Source organism: Nestor notabilis, unplaced genomic scaffold (assembly GCF_000696875.1).
Source record: "Nestor notabilis isolate BGI_N333 unplaced genomic scaffold, ASM69687v1 scaffold3163, whole genome shotgun sequence".
Classification (NCBI taxonomy): Eukaryota; Metazoa; Chordata; class Aves; order Psittaciformes; family Psittacidae; genus Nestor; species Nestor notabilis.
The window spans coordinates 2,751-29,978 of NW_009921348.1; the positions used below are offsets into that span (position 1 = coordinate 2,751).

The 27,228-nt window shown below is 38.6% G+C and overlaps 1 protein-coding gene across 1 annotated transcript; it reads left to right on the forward strand.

Annotated features, from left to right (window-relative positions):
• The first annotated feature begins 617 nt into the window (after nt 1-617).
• Nucleotides 618-26,270, forward strand: CAPN7 (calpain 7). Its single transcript, XM_010011100.1, has 20 exons — nt 618-720; nt 1,867-2,024; nt 4,259-4,326; nt 5,999-6,196; nt 8,135-8,221; nt 9,131-9,257; nt 10,012-10,097; nt 11,011-11,104; nt 11,458-11,604; nt 13,171-13,277; nt 14,796-14,916; nt 15,147-15,291; nt 16,921-17,020; nt 18,779-18,914; nt 19,371-19,446; nt 20,721-20,866; nt 21,546-21,608; nt 24,631-24,761; nt 25,951-26,043; nt 26,126-26,270. Exons 1-20 carry the CDS (start codon nt 642-644, stop codon nt 26,268-26,270), a joined length of 2,307 nt encoding a protein of 768 aa, XP_010009402.1. The 5' UTR covers nt 618-641.
• The last annotated feature ends 958 nt before the right edge of the window (nt 26,271-27,228 follow it).

The window sequence follows — 27,228 nt, forward strand, 5'->3', positions numbered from 1 at the left end:
TCTCCTGGAAGTAGGCTCTAATCTAGTGTTTGGTGTACGTACAGATATTTTAAAAACAAAGTTTGAGGAGCTAGGAAGCTTTTAAATTTGTAGACTTTGCAAATGTGATAGCTTTAGGTGAGTAATATTAAAAGAAAAGACTTTCTAAACCAAAATTCTATGCTTCTGATTTTTTGAGAGTTTTTATATTGTTAGCAGATTAAATGTAGATAACTTCTGAGTAGAGTCTGCAGCTTTAAAATTAAAAGGCAGTTTGTGGCTTGTGAGCTCTCCTAGCTGATTTCAGTGCATGCTTGAAAAATTTTACTTAAAATCTCTTAATTCCATGCATTCCTATACAGGCAGACCTAAGATCTGGCCTTACAGAACCTCCGAAGGTTTTTTTTTTTTATAGTACTGCAGCTTGTCCCATGTGTGAGATCTTGAACATAATCTCATTTGTAACTTGAAATTTGTTATTTCCAGCAGAATTTCCCTGCAGCCATTGAGTCTATTTGCAGATGCAGGGGCTTGCTTTCACCCAATTTACAGCTCCTGTAGGTCTTGCGTTTATGGAAAGTAATTTTCTAGGCAGCAAACATTAACTTTGTCTCAAATTCTTTTCCCTGCAGGAAGCTGCACAAGCCTTGATTTACGCTGGGATGGCAGGGTCCAACTTGGAAAATATTCAAGAAAAAATAAATGAGTACTTGGAAAGAGTTCAAGCTCTCCATTCAGCAGGTGGGTAGGGAGCTTTCTAATCAAACCTCTGCTTAAATTCATTGAGTGGAAAGCCTTTCAGTGCTGTGAAATATGTATCAATGATGTGTGCTGGTTTTCATTATACTAATTTCCTTGTCTTTTGTGATATATCTGTGTCTCTCTCTATATATAGATATTCAAATTCTCCCCTATTTAAATTCATAGCCACTGACTCCCATTCCCTTTCTTTGCACTGCAGTGAAAAGCCTGAATCCATTTTCTATTTTCTTGATAACCTTGCAGTTACTGGCAGGTGGCTGTTAGGTCCCCCCAAAGCCATCTCTCCTCCTGGCTGGACAAGCCATGGCTCCCTCAGCTTCTTCTCAAAAGGCCAAGTCCCACAGCCCCAACCATCCTTAGGAACCCAAGATGGGATGTGGTATTCCAGATACAGTCTACTGAGTGCCAAGTACAGGGGTAATGCTTCCGCACATCTGGCTGTGCTCCTGCTGACACAGCCCAGGTTGCTGTTCATCGCTGCTAGGACCCTGCTGGCTCTCTGCAGAACTGTACCCTGCAGGGTGTTAGTCTGTTCCAGTCATAGGGCATAGCATTTGTCCTGGTTGAATTTCCTGAGGTTCCTGTCAGCCTGTTACATTAGCTTGTCTGTGTCCCTTTGAATAGTGGCTGTGTCCTTGAGTGAATCAGTTTGTTGTGGTCTGCAGGCTTGATGAAGGTGCACTCCATCTTCTCCTTCAGGTCATTAATAAAGGTATTAAATGATATTAAAGATAGACACCGGAGGAACTTGTAGGTGACGTATTTTCACAAATGATACAATATTTTGGGGGTTGAAACTAGATGATCTTAAGGTCCTTTCCAACCCAAACTATTCTGTGATTCTATTTGCATAATTAAACATCCTTGTCCTTAATATAGTATGAAAGAGATTCTATTTACATTGACTTGTGAAATACCGTGAGAGTGTATCTGTGCTTCAGGGGGTGGTAGTGATGGTGTTTTCTTGTCCTTGCAAAGATGTTTTTAGCAAAGTTTAGGAAGATTTGCGTTTCAGCCAAGAAATAGATAATGCCCATCTGATCAGAACTGCCAGTGTTTCAGTACCAGTAGCTGTTTTTACATGTCTGGTGCTGTAGAAAGCTAAATACTTTCTTTTTCATTTAGTTCAGTCACAGAACACAGACCCTCTGAAGTCAAAACAACAGTTGGACTTGGAGCGTGCTCACTTCCTAGTTACACAGGCTTTTGATGAAGATGATAAAGGCAATGCAGAAGAAGCTATTGAGTTGTACACAGAAGCAGTGGAACTCTGTTTGAAAACAGTATGTTAAGCTACAGATTAACTTGGTGGAATTATGTGATGGTAAGAAATTCTTCCACTTACACAAATGACTGACCCTTAAAGGCGGCTTAAAAATGGAGTACCTGTATTTCTAAAACCTAATTTTTTAATCCTTTTTTTTTTCCTTCTCCCACTGTTTGATTGTATTTTTTTTTAATTTTTTTTTTTAGTGTTTCTTCTAGTATTTGTATTATGTTGCTATTCAACACTGTAAATTTATGGGGACTTGACATTTACATGTTTTTCCTGAAATGGATTATACTAAAACCTAGAAATATTTTGGAACTTTTCTCATGTTAATTTTTGCTCTGAAGCAAATGCAACACTAGAACAGAAACTAAACCAGTTAAAACTGAAGTTGTCTGGCTGATGTGTAAGCTGTATTGCTTTCTGACTACGTTAAAGGAAGCAATTTAAGGGGAATTTTTGTTTGTAACTGTTTCTGAGAAAATTACAGTCTACTGATGCCAAAACTAGTAAAAATGCTACTTGATTACTCAGTGCTCAACATTAAAGCTGTTAAGTGTGAATTTAATTCACACTGAAATTAATGGTAAGGGTCAATTGGCTATTATGGAAAAGATGGAGAATGTAATTACAGGTACTGCTTTTTTCCCTTAAGTCCAGTTGCCTTAAATAACTCATTACAGGAAGAGTTCACCATCATAATGTAACTCCACCAAGTCTGTTTTTCTTTTTCTCTTCTTTTCCCTTTTTATAATGTAAATATATGTGGGTTGTTGGGAGGGGAGTGTTAGTTTTGTTACATGCTAGAGTAAAATCTTTCTGAATTCTGTAAACTGATATTATGTAGGCTAAAATACCCTGGTGATACAGTGTAACTGGATGAAGACTAGAACTGCTCTAGTTTTTTCCACTTGAGCTGCTGGAGCAGAACATTTTCCGTCTATTAGGTAACATTTACTGCTGCAGCATACTGTTTTTCCTCTGCTGTGTTCCTCTTTCTCTTCTGTCAGTGTGTGCAAATATTACTTACATATACTGAAGTTAGTCTGAAATTATATTAACAACTGCCTTTATCAAGTGTTTCATTAAGTAGAGATACTGGTGAAGTTTCTTTTAATCTTGACTATCATATTAATTTGCTGAGATGACTCGGGGTGATCAAAAAGTACCACCTTCTTCCCAGGGTGAAAGAAGACTGAAGTAACTCTGCTGTCTTGAAGCTTTACTTCTGTCTTTCTCTTCAGTATGTTAAGGTGGAGAGATTTCTTCCTTACTCTTGAAGTACTTGGAGAGCAGCCATTCCTCCTCTTCTATGGCTGACACCTGGATAAGTGTACTGGTATTCCTGCTTATCTTCATACATCTTTCAAAGTCTTTTCTAACCAGGAGCTCTAGAGCGTAATTTAATTGAACGTGAAAATAGTTGCTTATAAAGGGTGTTCCTGGTTTTGTTTCTTGACGTGAAAGTAGCTTGCCTTTTGTTTCCTCAGTTGACCTAGCTGACCCAGGAGAATCTGTAAAGGTACAAGTCTAGAGCTTGAAACCTGCCTGTGGGTGTTACGGGAGAAGGCACACCTCATGGTGTGCCTCTTGCAGATTCTTTAGGTGCAATAGCCATGCTTCATCTGTAAGGAAAACAAAAGCGTAAACTGTCATAGCTGACCTCCGAACTGAGAAGTTAGGACTCTGATACCTATTTTAGTGCCCTCTCAGCTTATTTTATGCCTTTGCTTGCAAGTTAAAAATCTTGTTCTTGCACATCTGTCTTGTTTGTTTCTATTTTAAAGTAAAATCATTTCTTTGAAAGTAAATGTTCAGAATTTTTGTTTTTCTAAGTTACCATGATTATTTTTAACACTTGGGGAAAAGAATTGGAACACATTTAAGCTCAGTAGTATAGGTAACATTTGTTTTTGTCTTCTTTCTGCTCGTGGTGTTTTAATATGGTTGATTCTTCTGGAGAGTTTTTGTTGTGTACACTGTTTCCCATGCTGAAGAATTTTAAATTCCACTTCTGTTCTAGGAACGCTTACTTAGAACAGCAAAATTATATTTGCTCACTTAGTATGCTTTTTATACTAAGATATAAAAAAAACCCAAACTCCAACACATTCACTCATCTCAAAAGAGAATTGGAAAAAAATCACCAGTTTGCTGTAGTCTGTAGGTGTAGAATTGTACAAACTGAGCTTATAAAACCTGCTGGTTTTTTGGATGTGTAGCTTTTTGTTTTATTTTGTATTTAAGGCTACTGAAACTTCAGAAGCAGGCCTCCAGTCCAAACTGAAACAGCTGGCTCGACAAGCACTGGATAGGTGAGTACTGCTAATGTTAGTGAACATACTTGCTGTCAGGTCTAAGTGTACTCTCTGAGTTGGGTTCTCAATCTAGCATGTCTGTTCTGTACTGCAAAGTAGGGATTCTGAGTAGAGTTCACTCCTGTAGAGATCTCTGTGCAGATAGCTGCCAGCTGCTCTGCCACTGACTACAGCAGCTCTTGTGCCAGCTCTCTGGGAATCTTGGGGCATACAGAATTACGAAAGGACTGTGTTGGTACCAATACACTACTTCAGTATGCAGAGATATAAATCAGAGTACTCTACTGCAGTTATTGGCCTTTATAAAAATGCTGAAGTCAGGTTGTCAATATCCCTTCATAAGGAAGACAGTTTGGAAACTGGGACATGCTTATCTTGATCATAGCAATCTAATTGTGTGCATAGATCTAGTGAAGTAGAGTCTATATCTGAAACAAAGAGTGTAAGTTTACTCTTAATTCTTTTCAAATTGGCTGTATGATGCTGAATAATGGACTCTGTTGGGCTACATTTCAGAATAAGCTGTTTTTTGGCGCTTCTCTGTGTGTTAAGAAACAAACCAAACTTTTTGCATGTGTATGGCTATCCAGCAGCTTAATGCAACAACAGCAAAACATGGCTTCTGAATGCACAGCCTTTAAGCTGTTGGAATGCTGGGTTGTGAGAATGCTACTGGGTTTTTATTTGCTTTTGTAGCTGTTAGACAATTTAAATCCTGAAGGTATAAGGGGACACAAATCAGTTTTCTCTCTTTGTGTTTCAGTGGCCTATTTCATTATCTGACAGCTCACAACACTTACACCAATTCTTCTATTAACGTAATTTAAAGGCAACTGTCCTGGTTTTGGCTGAGATAGAGTTAATTTTCTTCCTAGTAGCTGGTACAGTGCTAGGTTTTGGCATTAGTCTGAGAATAATGCTGGTGACACACCAATGTTTTAGTTTTTGCTCAGTAGCACTTACCTGATCAAGGACTTTGCAGTCTCTCATGCTCTGCCAGTGAGGAGGGGCACAAGAAGCTGGGAGGGAGCAGAGACAGGACCCTTGACCCAAACTATCCAAAGGTGTATTCCATACTACAGCACGTCATGCCCAGTATAGAAACTGGGGGGAGTCACCCGGAAGGGATGAGTCACTGCTCAGGTTGGGCTGGGTATCAGTTGGCGGGTGGTGAGCAATTGTGTTGGGCATCAGTTGAGTTTATTGTTCTTTTTCCCTTTTCCCTTTTAGTTTTACGTTCTTGCCCCTTGTTATTTCCCTTATTATCACTATTAGTAGTGTTATACTGTACTCGATCATTAAACTGTTCTTATCTCAACCTGTGGGTTTTTCATTCTTTCAATTCTCCTCCCCATCCTGCCTGTGGGGGAAAAGTGGGTGGGGGGAGCGAGCAGCATGTGGTGCTGAGTTAACCATGACAGCAACAAAAATATAGTGAGTTCTGCCACAAGTAGTTTATATATGAGTTGGAAAGGCTGTATTTTAATTAATTCTGGAACATATAGTAGTACTGGTGTCAGAAATTGTTTTTTTGTCTTAGAAAAGTGGTGGTGGTCAACTTGGAATTTGTTCATTCCATTTAACATATGTGGGAACATGAATTAAGCGAATCAGTTGTTGAACCATAACTACATTCTGTCATTGTAAACAAAATTTTTATTTGCTTCAGAGCAGAGGCACTGAAGGAATCTATGTCAAAGTCATCTCAGAAGAAGTCAACTGCAGCTAAACCAAATCATCCAGTCAGAACATTCTTTCCACTGGGACCTGATTTTTCTTTAAATGATAAGCCACAGACAATCAGAGCAGCGCAAGCTAGTGAACCTCAAGGTCAGAGATACACTGCAGAGGAGATTGAAGTTCTGAGGTAAATTGAAGACAAGTTTTTCTAAATTTTGTCATTTATGCTCACATCCTTTGTGCATCTTACACAGTAGATTGAACCAGCTGAAGCACGAGCTCATAAACAGAGGGTTGGAAAACCACCTCTTACCCCGTTGCTGGTATTACCTACACATTAATAAATTGTTGTATTCTTTATGGTGATGTAATTAGTGGCTTTTGTTCACAGAGCATACTTTCTAATTTGTATTTAGAAGGCAAGTTCCTCTAACTGCCTGCCAGGCTTATTTTTGTATGTTATACATAACTTACCTGACTGAATACATGAAACATTTGGCTCTGAGAAGCCAAGGTACAATGATGTTTTTTATAGATTATACAACTACTACTTCATTGGAAATTGAGGAAGAATAATATTTTGTAGGACTGTAGGACTTCTATTACATCCAGTTCCTTTTGCTTTGATTATTATAGGTGGAATAAGCCACAAATAACCCATAAAATCTTTAGCCTTAATCATCAATTTTGAAAACTATCAAATGTGTTTTTAAATAAAAGGGCATTGTCAATAGGTGTTTCAACCTCCGTTCTCCTCCTCATGCAGTAAAAAAGATTGTGACAGAGCTGATGCTCAACCCTGTCCAGGATTTGATCATAAAACATTTCTTCTTGTTAACTTTAGGGGACATAAATGGACTGAGGATACAGTCATGAAGATAGAAATGCACGTGTGCTGGAAAAGAGGCAGAGCATTAAGAATTGCCTTTTTAAAATTTCACCTCTTTCCTTTGCAGTGCCTGAATGTTTCCAGCTTTGCAGATGATTTGTGTGGGTTTTGGGAGTGTTTTTTTGGTGGTTGTCTCAGTCTTGCAGGAGAACTTCAAATTGTTTCATGTCTTTAATCAGTTCTGGTGTCCTCAGAATAAGAAGGACATGGAGCTGTTGGAGCAGGTCTAGAGAAGGGCTGGAGCACCTCCCATACGAAGACAGGCTGAGAAAGTTGGGGCTGTTCGGCCTGGAGAAGAGAAGCTGCGTGGAGACCTCAGAGCAGCTTCCAGTGTCTGAAGGGGGCTACAAGGCTGCTGGAGAGGGTCTCTTCGTTAGGGGCTGTAGCGACAGGACAAGGGGTGATGGGTTCAAACTGAAATGGGAGAGATTTAGGTTAAATATAACGAAGAAACTTTTCCCTGTGAGGGTGCTGAGCTGCTGGCACAGGTTGCCCAAAGAAGTGGTGAATGCTCCATCCCTGTCAGTGTTCAAGGCCAGGTTGGACAGAGCCTTGGGTGACATGGTCTAGTGTGAGGTGTCCCTCCCTATGGCAGGGGGTTGGAACTGGATGATCTTAAGGTCCTTTCCAGCCCAAACCATTCTGTGATTCTGTTATTTGATTTTAAAATATTTTGCATAGCTCTTTTCAGTTAACTCCTTGTTTTAAACTTAAATTACATTCATTCATGTTTAAATACAATTCTCATTTTTTAGGTGTTCTGTGCATTTTAGTAAAAAATATATCAATAAACGTGCAGTATTTTTCTTGTTGTTTGACAAAGTATTTCAAATCTAGTGTTGCCCCAGATCTAGTGTTGCTAATTGCTGATTGCTGTCAACTTACCCTAAGACTTTCTTTAGTGAGAGGCCTAAGTGACTTGAGAAATTTTGTTTAGACAAATGTAGTTTTAAGTGTGACTTCTAAAAGTATCAGGAGGTTTGTGGCTGATGATCATTTTGATCCTGGCAAAGTGGCTTGTCCACAGGTATGTCCTTGCAGGATTAGTGACCGAGTCATCAAGTACTGCAGGTTTCAAACCCAAATAAATATTGTGGTGGTTTCATTTTCAACAGATATTCTTACAAGCATTGTGTCTTATTAGTTCTTAAAAACTAATTTTCTTGTTACCTTCTGGAACTTGGTGTTTGAAAGATGATAGACAGGTTTGTAACTTTTTTTTCTTATGACTTACAGGAGGACTTCAAAAATTAATGGCATTGAATATGTACCTTTCATGAGCGTTGATCTGAGGGAACGTTTTGCCTTCCCTATGCCATTTTCGTAAGTGTGATTCAATTCCTGAACTTTAGGTTTGTTTTTATTTCCAAAGCTTTCCCATACTTGGTGTTTCTCTGTTTTCTTTGCTGGAGTTTAAAATTGTTTAAACAGGCTTTTAAGCATAATTCAGGGAGAGATATTTAAATACAACCACTTCCTTCAAGTCTGAGTGTAAAATTTCAATGTAAACTGCTCCAGGTCTGTAACGCTTTTGCAGTTGTATCTTCAAGCCCATAAAGACAATATTTTGTTTGGCTTTTTGTAATATTGGGCTGTGCTGCCAACGTGGGTCAGTTTCTTGATTCTGCTGCTTACTAGTGAGTTTAGCTCCGTCTCTGTGTTACCTGTAAAATGAAGGTGATAGAAAATTCCTCTATAAAAGGACTGGTCTGAGGAAGAGTGATATGTAACTGTTAGACCTTCATTAATAAGCAATAATAGTATGTTAAGATTACATAGCTATAGTAGACAGAGACACTTGGAGTTGGTTTTTGGGTTTGGGTTAGTTTGGGGTGTTTTTTTTCCACTAACGGCTTGTCAAACAGACAAGCCTTGATATTTCAGAACTAAAGAAACTTTTTATTATTAGTTTATCATACTGAAATAACGTGAAGAATTTGAGTTTCTGCTGTTGTAGATGGCTTTTTGGAATTCAGTTCTGTTTGGTCTTGTGTGAAGGAAGTTCTTGGGTTGCATTTCATGGTTTGAGTATTTTTGCTTTCTCTCTCTAAAAAATCACAAACTTGGCAGTAGTGTTCTTTGAAATTGTTTGACAGGTCTATATATAAAATTGTGTAATTGTTCTGCATGTATTTTGCACCATCTATCAGACATATATAAGACTAGGCATAACATGAAAAGCTTTTCTAAACTGATACTGACTTATTTCTACTCTTTTTCTCTTAAATCTAGTGATAAATGTGGGAAGTTACCATTATCCCCTAAACAGAAAGCAATGTTTGCTAAGTGGGTGCGACCAGATGATATAACAAATAACCCCACAATGATTTATACTGTATCAAGTTTCAGCATAAAGCAGGTAAATTATTCCTAAAGAGAAAAGTGTGCTCCTAGCAGTGTATTGCAGAGGACCTTCTTGTCCTAAAAAGAATCCCCAAATGTGAGAGTGCTTTCCGTGGTTCTCATGAAATTAACTAAATAGTATCGCTTAATGTTCCACGCATTTTCTAACCATGAGAATAAACAGCTGTGTTAGCAGTGGAAGTGAAAATCAAAATTTGAATGCCAGCAGAAAATCCTATTTTCCAGAAATAATGCTTAGGAAAAAAGGTAAGGTGTACTCTGCAGCAAACTGTTTACTTAATTTACTGCGTGGAAAAAACGAGCAAGACTTTAAAGTTTTTATTAGACAGGAAGCAGAGTGACCCTTTGAGAATCACGGGAGCATCTTGCTTAGTGTTGAGTTGCAGATGGCCCAAGCTACACTGGAATCAGCAGTAGAATATGCCATTGGATATGGTTTATATTACACAGTGTGTTTTGGGTAGGGGGGAGAAAGTGAGAGTGAAAGCTGAGGTATTTGCACTTGTCTCTGATTCTCATTAATAATTTTAACTGGTTTGCTCTGTAGGGCCTCGTTTTGAGCAAGGATGTGTTTCCTGTCTTTTTAGTAGTAGCTTTGCTTCTCTTGGTTGAAATCTTTCCCATTTGAAAGATTGAACCCAGGACAGAAGAGAATAACTAACTGATATTCCTTCCCTCCACACATCCCATTTATTTTTCAGTATCTAAGTTATTAAAAAATGTCCTCACTGGCTTTCTTGTCTTTATAGACAATAGTGTCAGATTGCTCTTTTGTGGCATCACTAGCTATCAGTGCAGCATATGAAAGAAGATACAACAAAAAATTGATCACAAGGTAAGTAGCTGTTGCTTTCTTAGATCTTTTCAGACTTACTACTGCCAAGCTTTTGCAATGTATATGACAGTTGAAGTTGGACACAGTAAAAACCAGCATTTGTTTCACTTTCATCTCCCTGGGACTTGTGGCTTCAGCATTTCTGAGAGGGAGGCCAACTTTATACAGATATGTATGCAGGCATTGGACTTTAACTTCGGATGTGCTTGGAGTAATAAATAGTTTGGAAGATTTTGTTTGGGTTTTAATAGAAATTTTACTTTATAATGCTTTATATAATGCAAATTTTCCTACTTTGCTATGCCAGCTGCTGTGCAACAGGCATACCATCTCACCGTAGAATTAATGTTAACAACACTATCTTATTTCCACTTAACTGGCATCCTTTGATAAATTTGACATGGGTTTCACCACTGCCAAGAGCCTGTTGCCAGACCAGTGTATAAACACTGTTCCTGGATATTTTTTTTTTTGTTTAACCTGTACTTATTAGAACTGAACTTGTGTTCTTTTTGAGAGCAGTGAGTTCTGTGCTGTCATCTTCTTCAAATGTTGGATTTGTCATTCAGGCAAATACTGTATTTATACTACAGATGTGTAAATAATATTTAATAGTGAGAGAAATTTGTTTGCCTTGCTTCTGATGGAGAAACAATTAGGTTACTGACATTCTTTTTATTGCTATATTAAGCAGAGAACTGCAGCAAGAGCAAGGCCTAAAAAGTAAGACCTATTTGCACATCTTTGTCATTTTTACTGAATTGAAGCTGCTCTTCCGTATTTATGTTCAGTGTAAATTCTAGAAACAGACTGTGTTAATCCCACTTCTGTTGTTATCAGTGTATGTACAGCCAAGGCATTTATGTCATGATTTCTTTTTTTTTTCTTTTCTTTTTTTTTTTTTTTTAAACAGTATAATTTACCCTCAGAATAAGAAAGGAGAACCAGAATATAATCCCTGTGGCAAATACATGGTAAAGCTTCATATCAATGGTGTACCTAGAAAGGTAAATGGTTTGGGGGAGATTTTTATTCTGGTAATTACACTGAATATTTCCGTGGCTACCTTTTACAATAGGTATTAGACACTTTACAAGAGAGTACTGTCATTGTCCCCATTTTACGTAGGAGAAGGCAAGGCATGTGATCACAGGTCACCCATAGACCTGGAGCAGAGTTTGTTGTTCACTTGGGCAAACCATTGCAGGCTTGTTAGAGGTGTCCATATGTGAGAATGATGGTTGGGGCTGGTTGTGTCTGAAAAGCTGTATATTCATGAGAGTTAGGGTTTATTTTTTAAAATACTTCCAAAATACCTTATTGGCATTATGATGATTTTTCATTTGTTTATTTCCCACAGGTAATCATAGATGACCAGTTACCTGTTGATCACAGTGGGGAACTTCTCTGCTCTTATTCTAACAATAAGAATGAATTATGGGTCTCATTAATAGAAAAGGCTTACATGAAGGTCATGGGAGGATATGATTTTCCTGGATCAAATTCTGTAAGTACTAGATTATTTCTAAGAGGCAAAAAATTCCTCTTAGATAATCTTGGGTTAAATAATTCTCCTTCTAGTGAAATCAAAGTAAATTGCTTGGGGAGGCAAGTTTATGGTTTGTTTTTTTTTCTATTTATTTCTTTCTCAGATATGCTTAGCTGTACTGTTTGGTGCTTATGGTTGGGAAGGATATGTATTTATATAATCTAAATGACAGTGTTGGGTGAAGTAATTATTTGATGCCTGTTTCAATATTGCTGATTTTGGCTTCAAACTGTCATTCAATAGATAGGGCAGTTGGCTAGGAAAGGAGAGTCTAGTCATTTAGTACGTGTATGTAGAGGGAGCAAGTGCTTTGATCTGTGCAAGCTTGTTTATCAGATTTCCACTCCTTTACATAAGTATGTATTGGGTTCCTATAATGTGGTTATTAAAGAATTAGTCATTGTGCTGCAGCTAAAATGACATGCAGGCTATTCTATCAAAGGATGGTTTACTGAAATGGGCAGCCCACATAATCTTCATTTGTTACTTAGGAAGAATTTCTGATTTTAATTTAAAATTGTTTAAAATTTTAACAGTATGTTTTTATCTCATGGTGCTGTTCACGTTCTAGTTGGTGTCTTAATAATGGCATTCTTGGAGGATATACTAGGTAATCATCGCCTTTTGAAAAATGATAGCGGAGACAAATGTGGCTTTGTATAAGGGGTAAACTTATCATACATTTTTACATTTATGTCAGTGTTAGGCTGCTTTATTTTGGAGGACAGAATTTTATTGTTAGCAAGTTATAGGACAACAAAGAGAATAGTAAGATTATTATCTGGAAGAACAGCTTGACTTGTGACATTTAATCTCCACCCTTCCTGCCCCTCTTTTTCGACTGTGTTATAGCTTCCTTGTATATTCAGGCTGTGGTGTACTTGTAATTCCTTAAGTTCCTACCCACTAGTGCTGGTTATTAACACTACAAGCACTTACAGTCTCTGCTTTTGCTTTGAGGAGTACGAAGTGAAAGAAAAGGGAATAACCAATATTTCTGGGAGATAAAATGGGGAGATTAAAGTGGCTTTTTATAGAAATATATGTCAGTGTCAGCTTTACCAAAAAGAATAAAAACCCAACCCTGAGCCTTAGAAGTAAAACTGAAATAATTTAAAATGCAGCTATAATAGCAAAGTTCCAAATAGGTTCTGAGGCTGTGCTTTAAAAAGTCTCTGAATCAATTAAATAGAACACATCATAGAATTGACCAGAGTCGATCATTCTCTTAAGCTTCCATTGCTCTGAAATTACAGTTTTTCATTAGTTCACTTTTTTCCTTGTTTTTTTTTTTTTTTTTTTTTTGAGGCTTTTTGGTGATGTTGTCCTAACTTGATCAAATAAGGTTTTGTTTGTTTAATATAGTCTTAATCTTGAGCTTTTTATGTGCAGAGCTATATTGTAACTTGGGTATACTTGATACCTTTCAAAGCTTTTTTTATAACTTGTGTACAGGCATCATATGCTTATAGATGGATCAGATGGATCATCTGCTCTGATTTCTTTTGAATGCTTGAATTTCAGAATATTGATCTTCATGCACTGACTGGTTGGATACCTGAAAGAATTGCTATGCACTCTGACAACCAAGCTTTCAATAAAGATAGTACTTTCAGAATACTTCATCAGAGGTAGAAGTTTTTAATTTCCTAAGTACTTAAAATGCTTGCTGTGTAGTAGCTGTGTTACCATTTTAAAAGCAGTACAGTCACCACAGATCCTTAATAGCATCTTGGTACTGCTACAAATTGTGCTTTATAAGACCTCCACATTGTTTTCTGGAAGAAGAATTGAGGTGCTGGTGGTTTTGATAGAACAGAAGAGTAAAATATTGTGGAATTTTATTTGAGGTGATTTTTCTTCTTTACATATGAATTAAAAAAATAGCCACTTCTTGATGAAGAAAATAGAATAAAGGCAGAGAAGAGCAGCTTGGAACCAACATACAAGCTAAAAGTGTTTAAAAAGTAGAAAGAGATGTTCTGTGTTCCCACACAGTTCCCCAGATCTTTGGCATTGATCTGCTGTCCTTAGCAAGCAGATATAGTACAGTATTTCTAATCGTATCACAAGACCTTGGTTATTATGCCCCATTAGTAAATCTCCTGGAGGAGCAGCAGAAGTCTTTCAAAACTGCAGTACTGATCTTCAGACCTACCATAACAACTCTACTTATGGTGAAAGATATAGCTGTAATTTATAAATGTCAGCTAGCAAGTACTTTGACTTCCAAAGTGGTTTATGCAACCAGTTTCAATGCAGAAGAAGGGGGATATTCTCTTAACCAAAACATCTGCATTCATGATAGAAAAGCATGACTCTCTCTACAGTGCTTTTTCAGTTGGTTAGCAGCTCTCGGTTGATTGCCAACAGCTTTCCTGATACTCTGGTGCTGCAATTTGGAGGTGTGACTGCAGTTAGGATGGGGTTTGGCCATTATAGCATCACTATAGTTCACCTGTACTAGATTGAAAATGTGTCGATCTCTAGTCCAGTGCCCCTGTAAACTGTCCGGGGATGCTGAGTATGTACTTGGTTTTTAGTATGGGCTGGGAAACGTGCTAGTGTGTTTTCACAACAATAATTGTTGCAAAATTAATAATTGCAATTCAGAACAGTTGCAGGACTCAGCTGTAAGTTGACAGTTCAGACTCTGTAAGGCCTGTCCTGGGGGACAAAAAACTTCAGTGTAAATACCTGCGGAAGTATAGGAGCATGAACTTCTCATTCTTCACGTTTTGGGAAGGCCCTTTAGAATCCAGTGGGGGGAGAGGGGTGGTGTGACATAGTTGTTAATAAAACCACATTTGTGTTCAGCTGAAGATGTGTGATGAGTGTCTTTAAAAGTGACACAGATTGAACTTCAGATTGATAAATGCTGATTTTTATTTATAAAAATATGAAATGATAAAATTATATGAAAATATATTTTTCATTTAAAGCCTATACTTAAATACTGAAAGAAAATAGTTTCACTTTTTCAATCTTTTTCAGGAGTGATTTCTGCTGGCAGAAAAAAATGTATTCCAGTTTTTATAAAGCAGAGTCACACTAATAATGTGAAAACTTATTATTACAATATCTGGCAAATGTTAGTTTGAAACTTGCAAGATTTTTAATTAAGCTATTTTTCACCTCTCTTTGAACAGATTTCACAAGGGAGATGTCCTTATCACAACAGCAACAGGGGTGATGTCTGAAGAGGAAGGAGAAAAATGGGGTTTAGTTCCAACCCATGCGTATGCAGTCTTGGATATAAGGGAATATAAGGTGTCAAGTAAAACTGAAGATGTTTTCAGATGCCTGTTTGAAAACTGTCTGCAATGGATAGCTGCTGATTTTTTTGCTCTAATGGCTGATATAGTTTATTTTATCTTGAGCTCCATTGGGAAATTCCAGAAAGCTTAATGATGTTGTATTTTCTTGAGCGATGAGTCCATATTCTGTGTTAATATAAAAATTACCTTGAGAAGATGAATCCAGAAATTTTATTTCTTTAGGGACTTCGGTTTCTTCAGTTGAAAAATCCCTGGAGCCACTTACGTTGGAAGGGACGATACAGTGAAAATGACACGAGAAATTGGACTCCAGATTTACAAAAATACTTGAACTTTGATCCAAGAACAGCTCAGAAAATCGACAATGGTAATAAGGTTTAAAAAGTCACTGTCTTTTCAGATACTACAGATCTTTATGGAAAGAAATGCTTAAGCACAAGGAGAGGGAGAGTAAAACTAAATAGCTCCAAAGTTTAGCAAGTCTTTGTGTATTTAAATCTGTAATTTCAGGTTTGTCTGTGGTTTAAGTAATCTGGACTATTTAATATATATCAAATTAATTGACAAGATACTACCTCCTTGCTTAAGTGTTGCTATCTCAGTATCTGGGCATGGGGAGGTCAGGGCAAAGATAACATTCTGATGAGCTGTGTAATGCTGCTTTTTAATACATGAATAGACCTTTCGTGTTTGGATTTGGTTTTTTTTTTTCCCTCCAAAATTTGCAAATATGTGTCGAAGTGCTTCCTATTACCAGTATTTAAACTAGTCTAGCCTGTATTTGAGTTTATGGAGGTAAGTGGTGTGGATTTTTTTCTTGCATTACATTAATACATCCATAACCAAATCTTTATATACACTCTATTTCTGGCTTTAATAGTAGATTGAGATCTGATGTTGAGACAGTGGTACTGCTATGTCACTGTCCAGAGAAATCAATTGGAATGATGCCCAGCATTGTCCTGTCCCATCTTCCCTGGGGAGTAGCAGAGTGTAGCATCTGGAAAATCGGTTTTGGGTTTGCTGGTGGACAGGTGTTCAGAAATTCTGCAGAAGCTCCTTTTGTACATTCACAGAGATACCTGCTCTTTTTATAGCATCCTGGGTGCTGTCTGTGTGTCTCTGTAAGGGAGCCCTTTTGTACAGCGCCACTCTATTTTTGATAGCAGTATGCATCCAAATGCATTAAATTATAACATTTATTGTTAAACTTCATACAAATGTATAAGGAAAACTTTTGATTTAATTATAAGAATAGCAGCCCTGGCTCTGTGACAATTATGGGAGATCAGCTCATTGTTCCGGGGTTGGGTTTTTTAATTGCTGCAAGATCTGCAGCTGCCTCTATCAGAGACTTGAGTTACAAGGCTGTTACCTTTTTGAGAGCTCATCTCATCAGGATTCTGTCAGCTTGCAGGTGGTGGTGTTGGCTGGAGTTGTCATTAGGGGTGCTATGGAGAATTAGATTAAACACATGAGAGTGTTATCAAGATAAAGAAGATTCAGGGTGCCAAAGCAGGTCATGTAGGCATTGGATGAAGTATCATAGAAGTACATTCAAACATACTCACATGTTGATTGAATACTTGATTGTGTTGGATGACTGCTGAAGTAAATTGTTGAATTGGGGGAACCTTTTTGGCTATGTAATGATTTTTAAAATTTTGTTAGAAACCTAGGAAAGGGGGAGGCAAGGTCAGAATCATCTAGTGATGTCTCTTTCAATACAGCAGATTCTCTCATACCGTATGCTTAGTGCTTGAGAATGAAAAGTGTCCTGACAGCTTCAAAACGTCTTTGATGATAAGTAGAAACTAACTTGGTTTAACATGTTTATTTTGGGGGTAAGTTTAAGTTTAGAAACTTGGGCAATGCAGATGTTACTACGAAGTTTTACAGAAATGTTGGTTTATATAAACTGTATTTATTTGCCTGCAAAGAGGCAAGTAAAATCAAGGTGTCTAGTAAGGAAACAGTAACAGCATTTCCTTTTTAGGCATTTTCTGGATTGCCTGGGAGGACCTGTGCCAGCACTATGATGTTATTTATTTGAGTTGGAACCCAAGTCTTTTTAAAGAATCTACATGTATTCACAGGTTGGTCAAATAAAGAAAACTTTTGTGTCAGTATTTCACTAAATGTTCTGATGTGGTGTTTCCTTCCTTCCATTCTTCCTAGTTACAGCTGAAGAGGTTGAACTCCAGCCATGCTCTCTTGAGCCGGACTTTACACTTTTGAACTCTCAGCCCAGGCTTTGTTTTTGACTACTTCTGTAAGATCTTTGAAACTCCAGTGACCTTTGTGATGTTGCTGTGGACCTAGGGCTGTGTAACCAGATTCTGACCTCTAGTCCCATAAAGAGGTGTGGGACTGAAATACGATTTTTGTGCAGTCTCTCTTTAAGCAAGTGACCAGACAGTGCTTGAGTGACCTAGTTTTTATTTGGAATTCATTTTCTTGGCCAGTTGTAAGTTGGTTGTGCAGTGCGTGTTGTCTTCACAGGGTGTGTTCACTGATGTCAGGAGTCTATTTTTCCTCAGTTGCAGTTATCATAAGTAATCTTCCTTGCCTGCTGATTTTTGTTTTTCCTGAACATGATACTTGTCTCCTACCTAGTATCCATCATATTCAGCCTTTTTTTCCCCCAGTTTGTGTGCCTCAGTTTCAGAAAGCAAGGGTTTCTCTGTTTTTCTGCGCCACTATACTGTACTTTGCCTCTGCTTTCACACTGTTTCTGCATATGTTAGCTCTAAACAAGCTCCTTCATCCGTGGTGTAACTACTGAGCTCATCTGCAAAGGCTCCTTCCATCTTTGTGCTCAAATTAATTCTAAAATTCATTATGGTGGTGTAGCAAGATGAGGTAACATGTTTGCTAACCTCAGAGCTCATCTACTAGTCTGTCTTTCCTTATATTATGATTGTCATACCCCTGTGTAGGCAAATGCCTAGCACAGTGGCAGTTGCCATAAAAAGCAGAGTAATGATGGTGATAATTTGAAGCTTAGTTCATAATGCAGACTTCTATGCCTGCTGTTCAGTTTTAAAAGTGTGGGAGGGCCAGTGTGACTTAAGAATAGCTTTATCCACTTCTGATTCCAGCATGCCACACTTTGCTTTCAGTCATCAGCACTTTTTCTTTTTTCACACTGTATTTTCCTTGTCCCGACAGCTCATAAGGCAGCAGGCAGATTTTGCAATAGGGTACCTCAAAGATCTGTAACACTTCATGCAGTTACCCTTCCAAACAGGAAACAGATGAGATTTTACAATAAAAATTACCTTAAAAAAACTGGAGGAATAAAATTTGGCAAGGTTTTGAAAGTAACCATAGCTTATGTATGGATTTCTACAGTTACAAAAGCACAGGTGTCTTCCACTTAGTATCAGTGTATGCAGTCATGACTACAGTCAGGTAGCCCAGGCTTCTGAATGGTTTGGCTTTTTCTGTGCTTTGTGTGGTTGCAGTCACCATACTGAGCAGCCAAGCTGTTTGAATTTAGCTTTTTTTATCATCACACCTGTATTGCTAAGTAATTTATAAACAAAGTTGTAAGGTAATGGTTCTGATGTGGTTGTGCTGTGCAGCCACTGTCATACAGTCCAGTAGAATATTGACCTTCAGTAACTGTGTTACTGATAATTGATAGCTCTGTATAGGTGTAGGATCCCTGGCAGCGTTGAAGGCCAGGTTGGATGGGGCTTAGAGCAACCTGGTCTAGTGAAAGGTGTCCCTGCAGGGGGTGGAACTAGGTGATATTTAAGGTCCCCTCGACTTAAACCATTCTGAGATTTGATTTTTAAAGCACCAGATAATATCTTACTCGACTAATCATGTGTTTGTGTTACTTCTAGTACCTGGGATGCCAAGCAAGGTCCAGTGAAGGATGCCTACAGCCTGGCTAATAACCCTCAGTACAAGCTAGAGGTTCAGTGTCCACAAGGTGGAGCTGCCGTCTGGGTCCTGCTCAGCAGGCACATCACAGATAAGGTGCCGGCTTCTTTTCCTGTATTGTTCGGCAGCATCTTCCGTAAGCCTTTCCGTATAGCTTTCTGTTACTAGTGTATCACTGCTTATGTTTCTTGTTCAGGTATTTATGTCTGTTTATATGTCTAAGTCTTAAGTTTAGCCGTCACATGCACTTACAAACAAGATTGTTGAAATAGACCCCCATTAAAATTTGAGCTAAATGATTATATTCCACGATACAGGTTCTGAAGTAACTTTGAATCCTGGGGCCTGAACTGTTGTAAGTGAAATCAGTGGCAGTTTATTTAGTTCAGGTATTTTAAAATAAGATTGGATTGGGTATCTCAATAAATACTAATATCAGATCATACCATGTTGTGATCAAAGGGGGATGATAGAATGTGTGCTTGATTCTGATTAAGCATTCCTTATGTTCCACAGAAGAGTACAAATCTCCTTGATTTGTGTTTTTTATAGGATGACTTTGCACACAATCGGGAATTCATTACAATGGTTGTATACAAGACTGATGGCAAAAAAGTTTACTATCCAGGTTAGTGTACCTAATTGCTAAGAAGATTGTTACAAGTAAATGAAGAATTGCAAAGGATTTTGTGGAAAGAAAAGGCACTTTTTGCTTTAAAACTAGAAGCCTTACTCCAGGAGGTCAGTCTTCTGAAACAGTTGTTTAGGTCAGTGTGACCACCTTCAACAGTCTACACTGCAGGAATAAACCAAGCTGTACATGTTGGAAGTGGTAGTAGTTAATGCTTAGAGGGAAGAGACAGCAGAATTATTTCCCACATTTCTGAAATGGCTACCATTAAATGTAGATAATCAAGGTTAATTGTTATGTGAACTTGGCTTAGTGAAGTATCTAAGCAAGCTCATGAGGTACAGCTGAACACTGCAATGTATGTCAGACTATCAGGCCTGGAATGTTTAAGTTGTACAAATTTTATGAGAGTATTATGCTTGGTCATTATATGTCAGATTCTACTCACCTGGAGAAAAAGGGTCTTGGCTTTTAGAGCTCTGTAGCTGTGAAAAAGCTGTGTGTGTTTTATTTCGAGACAGATGGCAGATATGAAACATAGGAAGTAAAGGTAACTCCCAGGTTGAATGGATAGATTGCAACTTTAAGGTAGAGCTAATAATGTGTGTGTGTGGGGTTATTTATTATTTACATCAAGTTAGAGATCTCTGTAAAAGATACTCCTTGGATTTATTCAGTAAAAGTGCATCCAAAGACAGGTAGGGTTTGGCCTGTTGCTTTTATATATAGGGGTCCTCTTTAGAATCATAGTTGCATTCAGGTAGGTGCTCATATGCAACAGGTAATGCAAGAGTAGCTTTTAAAGCTCTTTTCACCAAAGAGTGGAATTTGTGGGGGTTTTTTTCTATTGAAATGGCTGGTAAAGGTTGCATTATTCATCTCTGATCTTATTCAGTGTATTCTGCTGACCAGTTCCACTAGAATCCAAGCTGTCTTTCTGCAGAAAGCATCTGTTGAGACCTGAGCAAATCATCATCTGTTTTTGCAAGAGCTGGTCTTGTTAAAGCATCTGCTTTTCCGTATAGCCCAAAACTTGCTTCTGATGCTGCTAGGACATGTGGCGATGGTTATTTTACAGTGTGTCTTACTGAAAACATTAAGTGGGCAACCAAACACACTTTTATAGTAGAAGAAATTGTTCGGTAGTGTTTGAAAGAGACAGTCGTCCAGCAAGCTCACATGAGAGAGAGAGAGACTTTCCTGGCAAAATTCATTGATACAGAATGGGGATGTTTTGATCAGGGAAAAGTGTTCATCCTTCTCTCTTCCAGCTGATCCTCCTCCATATATTGATGGTATTCGGATCAACAGTCCTCATTATCTGACCAAGATCAAGCTGACCTCTCCGGGGTCCTATACATTTACCTTAGTGGTGTCCCAGTATGAGAAACAAAACACTATCCATTACACCATCAGGGTATGTACTGTTAGTTTCATAATGAATATTAAAAACTAAACTGTAAAGTGTCTTTTATTTGTAAGTTTGGTAAAAAAGTGTACTTCTGGATTGATACTGTTATTCTGGGGAGGAGGAAGGCCGTGAGTGATGGAGCAGAACCACTGGATGAAGTGTTTCATAATGTTCTTCATTTGTAGTTAACATAATGTGTATGTTTTGAGCAGTGAAACTTTAGTAACTAAACTAGCTGGAAAATACTTTCATTTCCTAGAATAAAAGATGTATATCTCTGTACAGGCAAAGCACTGGCTCTCTATATATCCAAAATAAGGCTAATTTATATCCCAGATAACATTTAAAGTTTTTTAACTTCTCCTGTGTCCTTGGACTCAGTATTTGGGGATTTTTTAACCTTCTGAGTCATGTGATGTTCAGTGCTTGATGTCTCTTTTTGTCACTGAAAAAAGTAAAATGCAGATCTTTAAGTAGAACTAAGTCTTATTAGTCCCTGAATCTTGTTATTCTGGATTTTGAATTTCAGACAGACTTGTCTGATGGGTAATATAGGCATGTAGTGAACAAGTATCTAAAAATGATGAGTAGGCAATCCTGCCTTTTTTTGTTTTTTTAACCTGTCATGATTTCATATGAGAAGTGTGAGAGGAATATGTAACCAGCTGCTTCTTTTACAACACAGGTGTATTCCATGTGCAAGTTCACCTTTTCCAAGATTCCTACACCTTACACCATTTCCAAACGGGTAAAGAAATATTTTCTTTTATGGGTCATTGGATAATAATTCTGGTTTGGCTTTTCCATATTTGAGATGTACAAGGTTTTAAAATACATTTTTGTACTACTGCCCAAAAATGCCACCTTTGCGCATCTTCTGACAAATGACACTTCTTAAAAGCTTAATCTAAGCATCATTAGCACAAGACAAACCCTCTACTTAATTGCATACAATTTGCCAGTTAGCTGTTCTGTGTTAGCATAATTCATACCAACATAATAGTCCTTGGGCTGGCTCACTGCTCACACCACTCTGGATGGATGGAGGCTTAACTTCCACTGGCATTTAGTATATAAGTTCTACCTTCAGTGCAGTGTGTTGTTGCAGCTGCAGCATTGCAGAAGCACTGTAAAGCCCTTCTAGAATAGACTGACCTTTAGAATAACAACCTGTACCCTAATACACAATTACTCTGCAGGGATCAGACTGTGCTAGTACTACTGCAGAGTAAAACCACTGTAAAAGTGTGCTCATCTTCCCTTGAGAGAATTGCATGATTTTCTTGGAAGAACTCTGAGCATGGTGGGACAAAACCAGTAATGACAAACCAAAGGCACCAGTAGCAAGCCTGTGACAAATAGTTATATCACAATATATTACTGTTCCTCAATTTTGCAAGAACGTCTCAAAGGTCTGCAACCACTGGGCTAAGCACTCATGGTGCCAAATGGGATGAAGGCAATATACTGATGGTGAGTTTCATGTAGAAATGCTCCCTGAGAGTACAGCAGCAGGGCAAGAGCAGAAAAACTAGTCAGAAGGCCAGGCAGTTTTGGGGGCAGCTGCTGTTTGTATTTCAGCTGTCAACATGAGCTGTAGTTATACCTTCGGCTGAAGTATAAATATAGCCAAGAGCTCACAGGATAAAGTAACTTGCATGTATCTTCATGTATTGGCAATTTTATTCTCCAGAAAGAATAAGGGAGCAGCTGTTAACTTTAAGCTTTGTACCTACTATGCCTACCCTGAGGCATAGTACCTACAATGCCTACCCTATCCTACCAGAGGCAGAAGTTTCCTGTCCAAACAGTGATTTCTGTGGGAAGAGGGAAATGAGTCTAGTTTGAGCCATGGTGGAACAGTCCATTTTCTAGGACACTTGTGCCTGAAGCGAAGGATCACATTACTTTGTGTGGTCAGGGGGGGCATGTCAGGTTGCAGCTAGGCTCTTGAGTTCAGACAGTGTTTCATACCACTTATTTCTGGAACAGCCCCTTGAAGTGAGCCTGTTTTGGAGAACACTCAGTGGCTAGAGAGATTCCTGGGAAGACAAAGTGATTTGTTTAGTTCCTCCAGAAACCATTGTCCTTTTTAGCTCTTAAGAACTGGGCCTAGTTTGGTGAAATACTTTAGGAAGTCAAAACCTCATTGAAGGTGACCAGCCTGTTTGAGGCAGGACATCTGTTTTGTGCTGTAGGATGTTTCAAAAGAAAATAAAGTATGTGGAAACCTGTTAATTGTTTGAAGATGTTATGTTTAGTAATAGAACTTCTTATTGTATTCAGTAATGTAGTGAATGCAATACAATGTATCGTATTGTATTCAATAATGTATTATTTGAATAGTATGTCTGTTCAAATAAAAGGTATGTTCAACTTACCCAAGGCCAGCTCTGCCTTTATGACTGAATACAAAAGTTAATTGGCTGTGCTTAATGCTTATTTGGTCTTTGCTTAGCAGTCATCACACTTAACTTGGAGATAACTAATGTGTAGTTTACCAGTAACAGCAAGTTCTGTTAGATGTCTTATACTAAAGTTGAGTGGTTGCCTATGGAGCTCACCAAGCCCTAAGGGGATTCCTAGACCTGAGTGCAGCAGAGGTGGAAAAGGCCTGGAAAGCTACAGCAGGTTTAGGTTCCTGAGTAGTAGCCTGGTGGGAGGAGAAATTCCCCTTGCTTCCAAACTTGCCATGTTGGAGGCTTTTGGACACTGAGTAAAGGAATTAAATCACAAGAGAAAAAAAATGTTGCTCCTTGTTTGAGTGAAAGGGGGAGGTAGCAAAAGAAACAGATCTCGGCTATAAATTTGTGTGTATGCCTGGCATGTCTTGCAAGTCTAACCTTTCAGTTTAGTGACTAGCAGGAAGAACTTGCAAACAGATGGCCCATTTCTCAAAGTCTGAGCAGCATTTTTCCTCATGTATTTCTTTGTCCTTGTGGGATCTGTCCTTATGGCTATCTTGTCCCTGTAATGCTGGTTATCAGAGTGCATGGAGCTGAATGGACAGGGCTGGAGGCAACGATTTCAAAAGCAAAGGTTACAACACAAGTAGCATTGGACTTCCTGTAGTGCTGTTGTTTCTCGTTTGGTGCAAGAGGAGTGTGTGAGCAAACAAAACAGCCTGCAGAGTCCAGTAGTCACAGGATAGATGGGAATATCAATCTTCTGTTAGATGCAGTTTGTCATAGGCAGAAACAGTCACTCATTACTTACTTAATATAAGTTGAAAAAATTTCAGTACATTTCCAAGGCTGCTGGAGAGGGACTCTTCTTTAGGGACTGTAACAATAGACAAGGGGTGATGGGTTTAAACTTAAACAGGGGAAGTTCAGGTTAGATCTAAGGCAGAAGTTCTTCCCTGTGAGGGTGCTGAGGCCCTGGCACAGATTGCGCAGGGAAGTGGTGAATGCTCCATCCCTGGCAGTGTTCAAGGCCAGGTAGGACACAGCCTTGAGTGACCTGGTCTAGTGTGAGGTGTCCCTGCCTGTGGCAGAGGGTTGGAACTGGGTGATCGTAAGGTTTTTTCCAACACAAACCAGTCTGGGATTCTATGATCTAAGGCTTTGACGAGGGTGGGTGAGCAGCTGCAGTGAAAGTTTCTGAATTCTTAACACAGGCTTTCACTTGCACTTTAAAAATTAGGAGAGATTACTAAAGTGAGTGACCTCTAAAGTGAGAGGAGCCTCTAGTCTTGTTTGTGTGTGTAAATAAGCAATACAAATCTTCAGCATATAAAAAGTATTTTCTGTATTTTTGACCTCTTTCAGGTTAATGGACAGTGGAAAAGTCAGAGTGCTGGAGGATGTGGAAATTTCAGAGACACCTACAAAAATAACCCCATTTATCAATTCCAGCTGGACAAGAATGGACCATTACTAATTGAACTACGGGGACCAAGGTCAGTAGACAATAAGTGTGCATCAACACAGTGAGAATATCACATGCTACAGAAAAAGCTTTGTCAGTATCCTCTGTAGGGAGGGTAGGAATCTCCCTGAATATCCTGAAACAAGGTAGAGGAGGTGGCTCAGATCTTGTACTGCTTATGTGTCTGACTTCACCATCAGTACTTTTAAATGTGATTTACACCTGCGCATTTGCCACTGAGGAAGTCCTTGACCTACAAGGAAAGCAGGAGCCACCTTTCTCCTCAGTTTTGGGGTCTGAGCAGAGCTAGGCCTTGCTCAGAAGGGAAGATGGTACAAAGGACTTTTTCTTCCTTTTTAATTTTGATCATAATTCCTTTAGTAGTAGAGCTAATAAGTGAGATACTAAACTCTTACAGGCTCTCAGTCAGTTGCTGCAGTTCTGAAAGTGCATTTACTCTGCTGCTAGCAGGCCAGAAGTATTGGATGTCAGTGCTCTGTAGCATAGACCTAAGCAGGTCAAATTCCTTTGGCAAAATTAATGATCTACCTCAAACAACCTGTCTGTATACAGTGCCTCCAAATAGCACGATCTCCTGCCAGGCAGTCAAATGTTTTATCTTTTGCAAAGCTGTGCAGTGCAACACTTTTCTATCCATCCTCCCCTCTTTGAGGAAGCTTCTGTCATGAAATGGAGTGCAAAGGTGTGTGGCTATACAGTTCCACTAATTAAGCAGGTTTTGTATGTATTCTCCTGCATTTACAGATCATATTTGGGTAGTCTGATGGGGCAGTGGTGCCTGTCACGTGTGTTAACAGGTAGTAGACAAACTGTCCCAAGTTACAGTACAACATGAAGAATCCTGCTGAGGTCACTGATGTTCATTCTTCTGCAGCAATCAGATCACATCCCAGGATCTGCACCACGTGGCAAGGGACTTAGTCACCATAAGTTTAACTACTTGAAGTCTGCTTAAATGCGGAGGCAGACTTCTAGCAAGCATTTTCCCTGTACTCTACTTTTGAACCTGAAATGTGTCCTGTGTTCCTCCAAATTCTACATGCATGTCATGGCAAGTTTGACTTAACATTTCTGTCAGATGTGACAGTACTTTTAGATGTCTTCCAGTCATGCTGTCTAGTTTTTAATAAATAGTCCTCTTCATGGTGATGCTGATGACCCAAATAACTATAGTAACAGTCGTGTCACATTGCTTGCAGGCAATACAGCGTTGGTTTTGAGCTCATCACAGTCTCAACAGTAGGAGAACCTGGTTCCTACGGCTTTCAGAAAAAGAGCAGTGGTGACTACAGGTAATGCTCCCTTAATGAAGTCTTAAGAGGTTTGAAACATACTTCAGATTTTAGTTCTAACAGGTGGTTTCTTTTATCATAGGTGTGGATTTTGCTACTTGGAAGTGGAGAACATACTTGCTGGAGTTTACAACATTATCCCTACCACATTCCTGCCTCAACAAGAGGGTCCTTTTTTCTTAGACTTTAACAGTACTTCTCCTCTTAAGGTATCACAGCTGCAGTGAGGAAAGAGATCTATGCGTTACTGTTTCAGGATGTGATTTTGATCTGTCTCACAGTCTGAGAACAGGTGAATAACTCTTACTACACATACAAAGAAAATAAAGTCGTTCTAAGCTATAGGCAAAAGCATGGAATTGCTGGTTTGCCAGTTAACTGTTGTAGAGAACTTTGGGATTTGCTGCTATGGTATTGGAGGCATCACTGCTCAACAGGCTAAGTGCTTATAGTCAAATGGCAGACTCCCATTTATCGCAGTTTTTCCACACTTCAGAGTCTAGTGAGTTAAGAGGAAAACCTCCCAGTGACATTCTCTTCTCCCACATTACACAGTATATGGGTTTAAGATCTTGAAAGTAAACATGTAAGAAAAAATATTCTTGAGTATCTGTTTATTTGGTCTCAAGACCAAATAGCTTTTCCTACCTATTTGTGCTGCCATCTTGAATGTTTTCAGCATCGAACTAGTTCTCACAAATAAATGTAAACTACTGCTGCTGAGCATATAGGATTCCAGACTAAGATGTTCAGCTTCTCCAGGATATGTATATTGCAGTAAAGAAAAAGGAAGATTATGGCATTAGCTATTGCTTAAAAACCAGCAATGGCTTCACTCATGATATGTGTACTTGAGAGCTGTTACTTCATACCTGTGTTATTTTAGTACATAATATTACAGCATATGGCACTCTATGGCTTTCTTCCTACTTTCTTTCCTACTTTCATTCTGTGGCTTTCTGAGCAGTAAAAATAGGAGGTTAGGCAGCAGCAGCATATGGAGAGTGCAGCACATCCTTTGCTTAGCAAGCGGGAAGGATTTTCAACTGCAGGTGCACTAGAAGAGTATCTGTATCTGCTGAGGCAGTCTCCTTTGCTGGTGTGGGGAAGTAGGGAACTACCCATCAGCTGCATCTTGGTAAATAAATGTTTTATTCTTCTTGTCTTTCTAAGTGTTCAGCCTGA